This window comes from Ochotona curzoniae, unplaced genomic scaffold (assembly GCF_017591425.1).
Source record: "Ochotona curzoniae isolate NIBS_2020 unplaced genomic scaffold, NIBS_Ocur_1.0 scaffold_4683, whole genome shotgun sequence".
Taxonomy (NCBI): domain Eukaryota; kingdom Metazoa; phylum Chordata; class Mammalia; order Lagomorpha; family Ochotonidae; genus Ochotona; species Ochotona curzoniae.
In genome coordinates this window covers 13,263,612-13,274,091 of record NW_024467121.1, presented here as the reverse complement: position 1 = coordinate 13,274,091, position 10,480 = coordinate 13,263,612, and the positions used below count along the sequence as shown (strand labels likewise).

General features: G+C 40.6%; 1 protein-coding gene across 2 annotated transcripts in view; it reads right to left on the bottom strand.

Annotated features, from left to right (window-relative positions):
* Positions 1-792: 792 nt before the first annotated feature.
* FBH1 (F-box DNA helicase 1) overlaps positions 793-10,480 on the bottom strand; it is a 38,114-nt gene continuing 28,426 nt past the window's right edge. Inside the window, exons 17-21 of one of the 2 annotated variants that reach the window (XM_040968272.1) lie at positions 10,147-10,344; positions 8,989-9,114; positions 7,055-7,161; positions 1,871-2,002; positions 793-1,302 (exon numbers count right to left, since the gene is read on the bottom strand). In XM_040968272.1, the coding sequence (XP_040824206.1) occupies positions 1,132-1,302; positions 1,871-2,002; positions 7,055-7,161; positions 8,989-9,114; positions 10,147-10,344 (734 nt within the window). In that variant the 3' untranslated portion in view covers positions 793-1,131. The remainder of the gene's footprint in view (positions 1,303-1,870; positions 2,003-7,054; positions 7,162-8,988; positions 9,115-10,146; positions 10,345-10,480) is intronic. The other variant, XM_040968273.1, reaches the window with a different exon arrangement.

Genomic DNA, 10,480 nt, shown 5'->3' with positions numbered 1-10,480 from the left:
GTTCACCTCCCAAATGGCCACGAGAACCATGACAGGGCCAGGTTGAAGGTAGAAGCCAGGGACTCCATCTGCTGCCTTCCCAGGTGTATCAGCAGGAAGCTGGATAGAAAGTAGAGCAGCTGGGATATGAGTCAGTGCCCATATGGGATGCTGGCACTGCAGGCGGTGCCTTTGCCTGCTATGAACATCTGTCCTTTGCTTGATGTTCTGAAGACACTCTCCAAAACTGCAACTAGAAGGATCTTCCTAAAAGGTCTCAGAAGACCACTGAATCTGCTTGGCTCAGTTCAGAGAACAATTTGGTAAGTTCCTTGGATATGCCATGGCTACACCTCCACTTGTGATCAACATCATGAAATTGCTGTAGAGCAATAATGTCAAACACTTTTCAATGTACATCTACATGGTATGAGTTATTTCAATGGTAGTTTCTATAAGAATTTACAACTTTTATAACATCACTCAGTATCCTCAAACACATTGAGGTACCAGACTCCCATTGTTCTTCTACAGTCTCCATACATCTCCCCTTTCCCTTTCAAGTGTTTCTGATTTTCAAGAAATACTATTGAATGACATTGTACTTATCGTTCTATGTATTATGAGCCCTCACAGTTTAAACTGCACAGCTCATCGTTATAAACATGACAGCGGGTTTTATGAGTGGGTCATTCCTCACGGTACAGAAGTGTCATCTTTGGTGTGCCGGTTATTGCCCTAAACATTAAAGCTCACATATTTTGCGGGGTGTGAACAGAGTCAGCTGCTGAAAAAAAGAGAGGAAACCAGGTGTCACAGTGGCATGCCAGTGCTGCAATGCCTGTTTAATTGAAATCCTGTAATAAAAGTTTAAATACATAAAGTATTTTTGTTTTTTTGTTTTGCATTTTTTATCAAAAGATCCTCCTCTTCTTCCCTGATGTGATGTGCATACAGAGGATAGGAAAATGGAAACTGACTAGCTGTAGGGAATGAGAAATAGCAGGTCCAACTCTGTTTTGTTTCTTCTTCAGACAATGCTCTGTGGTTGAACTCAGAGTCTCAGGTGCATGGGAACTGCAGCCCACAAAAACTTCTGTCGACAGGTGGAGTCCACAGCAAGCCACCCTGCACCATGGAGATGTCCCAGCATTAAAAGACGAGGAAGAGTAGGGCTTCGTGTCTGGGGAGCACTATGTTTTCCACTGTGCGTTCCATGGAGCGCACCTGCTCTGGGGAGGCAGTCAGGAATGCCAAAGGCCCAATACGCTGCTCCACGCAGGAGTGGCAAAGGTAGCCACCACTGTCTTCCTTTCTGTTGCTCTGCAGGGATGGAGAAGGAAAAAAGAGGTAAGGAAACAGCCAAAGAATAAAGACTTTCTACCAAAAAATTTACCGAACTGTTACAGCTGTCAAGGGACAATGTCTTATGATCTGATGTTTTCAGACCAGTACAAACTCTCTTGAGGTGACACTTCCCATAATGTTATTATCCAGGGCAGGCTCAACTCTTCTCAACTCTCTTAAAGCAGAAAGCACATTTTTATCTCATCAAGACATAAAGAATCAGATAAACCGAATGGGGCCTTCCAGGTAAATGATTATTCTCTAACATGTCTTATTTCCCAGCAATAATGATGTATACAAAGACAGTATTACATATCCTGACTCTTCATTAATCTGCCTCTGACACACAGAGAGAGCTCCTATCTCTTGTGCCTTCTACATGAAAAGCACTAAAAACAAACAAACAAAAAGAAGGAAGGATTACACCAAGTTCCCTTTCATCTCTCATTTATCACCCAGGTAATACATAGTCCAGGAGTAACAGAACGTAAATGACTGGACTAAAGTTCCACAGAGAGCAGGTACTGTCACTGAGAGTACATACGTAAGTAATGGGGAGTTTCTTCATGGTAAGAACGGTGTCAACGGGGATGGCATTGTTGCACTGCCCCACACAGCAACGAACCACTCCTGTTTTTAAAACGTTGCTTGTCAGCTCTGCTTGCAATAAGTACTCCTAAGAAGGAAAGAGAGAGAAAGGGAATAATAATAACTCTGCTATATTTAAGCTCCAACCAGCAAGTACTGGGGAGGGAAAACCCCTTTTATAATAAAACAGACTTTTTGAAGTCTCTGACTGCATCTCCACAATCTTTTTGGTTTGTCTTCTTTGTGATCCATTGTAAAATACCTTAAAGTTTAGTCATATCCGAAAGCATAAGGTTTTCTATAGAAGTTTGCTTGTGAATATATACATGTAATAGTCATAATTTTGGTTTCCTTCTCAGCTGCATATTATTTATGCATTCCTATGTTAAATTTAGATTTCTAAACTATTTCTCACAACACAGAAATGAGCATCCCTGTACATATTTTCCTGCCTACTGCAAGAGTTTTTGCAGGGCTGGGGTTTCAAACTGCTTTGAAACCACTACAAGTCCATCCATCCATCCATCCATGTGTAAGTAGTTGAGAAGTAGGCACTTAGCCTAGCAGTTATAGCACCTGCATCCCCTAGTGAAATATTTGTGCTTGACACATCTAGTTCCAGCTCCTGATTCAGCTTCTGGCTAACGCAGACCTCAGAGGGCAGCAAAATGACTCAAGTAATTAGGTTCGTGCATCCATATGGGAGATACAGACTGAGTTCCCAGCTACTGACTTAAATATGCTGTTATCTTTGAGATTATATGCCATTTTACTTTTTAAAAAGGAGATTTATTTGAAAGACAAAGTTATATGGCAGGCTCGTGTCACAGGCAGCAGCTTTACCCTCTGTGTTGTAACACTGGCCTTTTTTCTTTTAAGCTTGTCATAACATACTAAATTAATTTTGCAAATCATTAGTAAACTACAACCTACGATTTGAACAACACTGTAGCAGAGAACATAAATGTTGGGGTTTCAGCACCCTTTATGCTACTGAACATTATGGGCTCTAAGGAACCTTTGTGTATGTGACATTAATATTTATCATCTTGTAAGTATAAACCAAGAAATTTTCAAAATATCAATTCATTTAAAAAATGGTAAGCCCACTGCATATTTGCTTTTATTTAAAATAACTATATTTTTCAGAAGAAAAATACGGTGAGAAGAGTAGTAGTGTTTCATATATTTACAAATCTCTTTTATGCCCAACTTATTAAAAAGTAACTGACCCTCCTTTCTCTTTTATTTTGTGGAGATATCACAGGACATGTAGGCTTGGACGACTGTACTGCATACTCATAGCAGCATTAGAGTGAAAACAGCAGGTAAAATCCCTGCATTCTGAAAACTGTGTAAATATACCATGCACCATGAACACAGTATGTATTCTGTGTATATGTGGCATGGGTATAGTCAGTATGCATAGCATGTACTATGAACATAGTGTGCGTTACATAAATTATATGTGCTGTGAAAAAAAAAAGTTGGACCTTACAGAGTTCTGGAAGGTAAATCTGATTAGAGCTGTATCTACACTTCAGGGCTAGTTTTGTGGTACAGTGAGGAAAGCTAATGCTTGGTATGATGACGTTCCATATCAGTGCCAGTCTGAGTACCCGATATTCCACCTCTGATCCAACTCCCTGCCTAATGTATCTGGGGAAGCAGGTGAAGATGCTTTGGCCCCTGCACCCATGTGGGAGAGCAAGAAGCTCATGGCTTTGGCCTGGTTGAGTCCCAGCCTCTTGTGGCCATTTGGGGAGTAAACCACTGGATGGAAGATCTCTCACTCTCTTTTACTCTGTAACTGACTTTCAAATACATAAAAGAATTCTTAAAAACAAAATCCACAATTAATAGTAATAAAAAATAATTAAAATTAAAATAAGGATTTACATTTCTGTAGGGAGTCTTTGAGAAACTAGTGTAACTGTGTCACTTAGCACTTCAGACGATGCCCTTTACTTTCCTACAGGATGAACGGAAAGCCTTCTAGTGATGATTTTGTCAGCCATATTCTCTAAGGAGGTCAGAGAAAAAGGAGAGAATTTTGGTTACAGGGTAATGGCTAATTCTAGATAGCGGAGAACAAAAGGCTCACATTCCACCTTTAAAATATCACAACCAGGGCAGGCATTGTGGTGCAGAGGGCAAGTCACAGGGCAGAACGGCCTGCATCCCAGACTGAGACACTAGAGCTGTGGCTGCCTCACTTCTGATCCAGCTTTTTGCTGATGTGCCTGGCAAGGAGCAGATAATGGCTCAAGCACTGTGTCCCATGTGGGAGACTCGGAGTTCTGGCTTCCACTTTTTGCCTGGTCCAGCTCCAGCTGTTGTGGCCATTTGTGGGGGGTTAACCAAGTGATAGGGGATTTCTCTTTCCCCTCTCCCTTCTTCTCCATCTCTGCTTCTCTGCCTTTCAAATAAACAAATAAGTCTTTAAAAACTAAATTAAAAAATAAAACACCACTACCGTGACTACCAATCTCCACATGTTCTCATAGCCTCTATATTATCCTGGCCCCATATCCCAAAGCCTTCAATACCCCTTTATGACTCTCCCTTCTGAGCAAAAGCTAGTCCAAGGCACTTCTGAAACAGGATTCCTCAAATGTATTCACAAGCTGTGATAAATAAAAAAGCAGAAGTGCTGTACTCCATCCAACGTTTTCAAACTTAAAAACATCTGTTCACACAAAAAAGCAGCTTCTCTGGGTCTTCCTGTGGACAGAGATGTTTCCTAATCCTTTCTTAATAATGTGGAAGTGTTTCTGTTGATTCTATAGTATTTTTCTTTAATGGAGAAATGGATTTTCCTGTATGAGTAAACAAGTAACAAGTTTCCAAATGTTTTTAAAAAGTCCTTCAAGGTACTTCAAAAGGCTCACAAAAAATGCAAATAAAAATAGTTTCTTTTGGGGTAGGCATTTGGCTCAGCTGTTAAGATAGCGAGAGCTGCACCGGGCAAAACATGGACGCCAGGAACTCCAAGTCTCCCACATGGGACACAGTGCAGCTTTATCAGTCCCAGGAAAATGAACACAACACATGCACAACACTTGCTTTCAGTTCTTGTATTGTTGGTGGAATAGATGGGAAAACACGACCAAGCTGAGTTTGGAAGCTAGGAAATCTCAGGAAGGAGAAAACGCATGACCTTAGGGGTCACCAGATGGCACGAAGGAGGGCTGTGATCTCATCTGCAGATTTAGTACATGCTCACTGCATTATCATTTTAACTGTTGGAGCTGTTTTACATACTCACATCATATTAATGGAAAAAAAATTCAAGTTAAAATTTAGATTGAAATTATCAGTATGAAGCTTTGGGTTTTGTGTTAAAAAATAGATTTACAAAAAAGATGAACAATCTTCACATCACTAAAAGGGAGACAAGTAATCTGACAATATAAGCCTTCCGCTGTGATGGTATTCAAAAACAAAGCCCTTCCCACTACGGAACATTCTAGTCTAAACAGAGAAGCTTGGCTCTAATCAAATGCTCAAATCTAACCTCCAGTTATAGGAAATCTAGGATAGGCAACAGTAAAAGACAGAGCAAATAATATAACCACACCAGGAGGCAAATCTAGAATGTGGAACATCCCATAAGGCATTTGACTGAGTTTCTGTAATAAAACAGGACCATCGAAGAAAGAGGAGAAGGACTCGGGCTGCTGAAAATTAATTTAAGTGGCTAACAACCAAATGTTGATTTGCATCCTGATTTGATCTCAATTATAAAAAGACACTTTTGAGACAATCATGTAAATATAATTAGGGATTGGAAAGCAGAGGTTACATATTACAAATTCTCTAAAACATGGAAATGGCTTTATCGTTATAGAAAAAAAGGAAGGTCTAAGTTTTTTTTAAGAGAGGTATACTGTAAATAAATACAGGGTGCTTTGGATGTGGTCACCCAGTGTACTGTTTCTTCAACTTTTAATCTCACTTTTGATCAATGACAAGTGTCAAGTTCTGTTTTGTCATTATTTAAAACTTAAGACTTTGCATATCCTTTCCCAGTCTGAAGCTTAAAGGCTAAAGCTTAAAGTAGCAATGCAAGAACTCTAGAGCATCTAGCACTCACCTGCTTGACACAATAACACAATATAGTACTTTTGGTAGATTGTATGCTACACATAAAATCTTAGGTTTAGAAGGAGACTACCAACTTTCACACTTACGTTTCAGTATCGGGCTTAAGTATCTTTTAGAAAAGATGGACAAGTTATGAACTATTAGTTCAAATTTTTGTTCTAGTTTCCATAAGCTTGAAAAGATTAAATTATCCACAGACTATCTCACGAGAAGGCAGGAAAGACAGGAAAAGAGAGTTGAGAGGCTACTTCTTGGGAGTAGAGTCTTAGCCTGTGACTAAGGCTTGCTGTCTGAGTATTTCCTTCCTGGCAAGGACATAGTGTGTGGGCAAGTCTATGTGTGGGAGCAGCAACTGTCATTTCAAGAGGGACTAGGGAATGGGAAGGAGGAGGATTAGACACAGAAAATGCTTTTCTTCCTACTGTCAAGAACTAATTAATCAAAGTAAAAATTAAGATATAGATTAATATGGTTTGGTATCTTAAGCGAATCTTTTAAAATTGCACTAAGGAAGGCCCAGCCCGATAGCCAAGTGGCTAAACTTCTTGCCTTGCAAGTGCTGAAATCCCATATGGGGGCCAGTTCGTGTACCACCTGCCCTACTTTCCATCCAGCTCCCTGCTTGTGGCCTGGGAAAGCAGTCGAGGTTGGTCCAAAGCTTTGGGATCCTGCATCCGCATGGGAGACATGGAAGAGGCTCCAGGCTCCTTGCTTTGGATTGGCTCAGCTCTGGCCATTGTGGTCACTTGTGGGGTAAATCAGTAGATGAAGATCTTCCTCTCTGTCTCTCCTCCTCTCTATATTCATCTGACTTTCCAGTAAAAATAAATAAATCTTTTTTTTTTAAATTGCATTAGAGGAATAATTTAGCAAAGAGAACATGTTTCGCACAACTATTTCACAATCAGTCTCCACTTTTAACCCACAATTCTGATCCAAAAACCTTTGAAGACACACAGGTTGATCCGTCATCAAATAAATAAAATACACTTCAAACATTGTCAAATTAACTCATGCTACTTGTTTCTCTTACCCCAGCCAAAGTCAAAATGTTTTCTAGTGATTTGGTCATGATGAGACGTTTCTTGGCTCGAGTTACTGCAACGTACAATAAATTCCACTCATCTTCAGAAAATGACTCTTAAAAAAAAAGTAACAGGGAAAAATCAACTCAAAAACTTACTCAGAAAAACTTGAGTTTTCACCTAAATACCTAAATGGCTACAGTCCCACACTCAATGCCTGACTCTCACAAAAGCCACTTGACTTGCTGGCCTACATGTACAAATTTTTCCTACAAATGATAATTCCCCAAACAAAAACCTCGCAAATGAATGGACCTGCTATGGGAATAATAGGACTGTGTGAATTGTTGATTCAGTACCTAGGATGTGCCAGGTGGACAGTCATGTCCGTAAATCCCAGTTCTGCTCACAACGGTTACAACAGGAGGGGAAAACATGCCACTAGCACAGGTGAGGCCAGGTAATCAAAGGTCCACAGCTGATCTGAGTCTCTTCACCTCTAACGCTCACTCTCTTCCCATCTGCTTACACTGTTTGGACTGATACAGTCTAACTGGCAATGTCTGAAGTCAGCACAAGATGTCCAGGGAAGAAAAACAGTCATGACACTCCCCACCTTATACTTTCTCTTCCATCTCTATGCCTATGATAACAGCAAGAAATTAACAAAGAGCAGCTGATCTGTGACAAGACTAACAGCTAGTGAATTAGATAAGTTAAATAAGTGCAATCTGGCATGCAAATTAATTATCAATGAAGGTCCTATCCAAAATAAAACCAAAGCAAAACAAAATCAAGAAAGCATAAATCAGTGGAGAAAAAGGTAGCAGTAGAAAAGACAAAAAATCTTGGGCCCGACATAATGGTCCAATTGGTGACACCAGAATCCCATATGGGCATCATTTGTCTCCTCGCTGCTACACTTCCCACCCAGCTCCCTGCTTGTGGCCTGGGAAAGCAGCAGAGAATGGCCCAAAGCCTTGGAACACTGTGCCTGCGTGGGAGACCCAGAAGAAGCTCCTGGCTCCTGGCTTCAGATTGGCTTAGCTCTGGCCATTGTGGACGTTTGGTGAGTGAACCAGTGGACAAAAGATCTTTCTGTCTGTCTCTCCTTCTCTGTAAATCTGCCTTTTCAATTAAAAAAAAAAATAAACAGATCTTGAAAACAAAGCAAAACAAAGCAGCTGTTCCACTTCTGATCCAGCTCCCTGCTCATGGCCTCAGTAAAACAATGAAAAGACCCTTGCTGCCTTGTGGGAGAACTGAAGAAAGCTTCTGGCTTCCACCTGGCTCAGCCTCAGCCTCGAGGCTATCTGGGGAGTGAACAGGTCAATGGAAGATTTCTCTCTTTCTCTCACTGTAACTCTCATTTTCAAATATGTAAACAAATATTTAGAAAACATAAGCAGCCGATATATTTCATAACTTCCCCCCCCCTTTATGACTATATTTGCCAAAAGTAAGAGATGTGGAGTATTTATATTTTCAGCACTCCAATGTATACTACATCTGCAATGTTGAATCCGCAGGTAACAACCAGCTTTTGTTAAAATGCAAATGACAACGTTTACTATTTTTTTTCCTTTATTATTTTATAATCTCTTTAGTGAGAAGAATAAACTAAAGGAAAACACCTTGGTAAGCAGACAAACCACACTCAAAGCTTTTATATCTGATAGGGAAAAACTCAAAGCTGAAGAGCAGATACGTGTTAAATAGGTCCATTATAAATGTAACAGCCTTATAACTAGCACCAAGAAAAGTGGACCCTGTGGAAGCTTGATTTTGATAAAAACAGGAATAGCACATATTTGGGCCTTCACCTTCTAGGAGGCTAAGACATCCAGGAGAAATCAAAGCAGACAAAAGGAAGCATCTCTGGCAACCCTTACTTGCTGAATTAGTTAGAGCACCCAAACGAAGAGTGACCAATCTTCCTTACCAACTCTGAAGTGGGGCAGTTGGGCAAGATTATGCCTGGCACAAGGCACTTTCACAAAGTCATCTAAAACATGCACAGTATCAAACTCCAAGCCTTTGGCTTTGTGCACGGTGCCCAAAATGTACTCTAGGACAAAAACACAGCACAGTTAAACAGGAGTTTCACAGGCAAAGAAATAGGGGAAGAAAAAAATATATGCTCCTCTTTTATTCTTTAAATCTGTTTTCTTGGCCATGTAAAGCTTTGTGGGGGGAAAAAAAAGAGGGAAGAACTAAAGTTGAAAGAAGGAAGAGGGAAAAATTACAAACAGAGTTGCAGGAGTAACCCAAGAATCATATTCTAGAAGCCCAAGTAACTTTACATGCCATATTCCCTCTTTTTTATTTTTAATTGTTTTTTGATACAATTTAGTTCATGAAGGGCTCTCCCTTCCTCCTCCCTCCAATTCCCTCCCCTCCCTTCTGTTCTCCCCTCTAGGATCATAATGTGTGTCCATCATGAATTTTCCCAAGTCCATCATGCTTCCACTGGCATACTCCATCTATTTTAAACATGAAGGGCCACAGGCCCAAAGTAGGGTCACAGGGCTCACCTAAAATTACACGAGGCAGAGCTGTGGCGAGAAAAATCCCATTCCACAGATGTGGAGATACAAAACACAGAGAGAATTTAAGGAAGGATGAGAGCTCTCTTCCTTTCTGTTTAACAACACACCCACACAGGTCATGGATATTCATAGGTAAGAAACGTCAAAAAACAAGAGGTGGGCATGTAGCATTGCAGTCAAGCTGCTGATTGGGACATTTGTATCACATATGTAGGGAGCAGTTCAAACCCTGGCTACTCCACTTCCGACTGCTACTAACACATAGGCCGAGAGGCAATAGGTGGTTGCTCAAGTCCTTGGGTCTTGTGCCACTCACACGGGTGACCTGGACTGGCCTCTGGACTGTTAGGTTCAATCTGGTCCAACTGTAGCTATTATGGACATTATGAGATGAACAAATGTATGCAACACTTGCCTCTCCATCACTCCTTTCATCTCTCTCCATGCCAACTTTCATATAAAATGAAAATAAATAAAAATTCAACAAACAAATATCAAAGACCATCTACTCTTCCTTTTGCAAAAGGAAAGAATCATTTTTTTCTTCTTACCTGCAAAGTCCAAGTCTTCTATATGGCATTTTTCTATCCTTTCTACTAGTTCTGGAATCCTGATGTTATACTTTTCAACTACTGCAATCTTTGCTTCAAGCTCCTTGTCCTCGGCAGCAGTGACATACCTCTTGAAGCCACTAAAGCCTTCTTTGTGCACCCATCTTCTGATAAATCTGTCTTTAATGATGAGGTTCCCTAAGGAGAACACACACATGGATTACCATGACGGAGGCCACGCTAAGAACTGGTGGCAGTAGCTGCATATTCCTAGCCAACGCATGACAGCAGGTGGTCTTGAAGTTGGGAGACCCAGGTTCTAGTCCTGACTGCA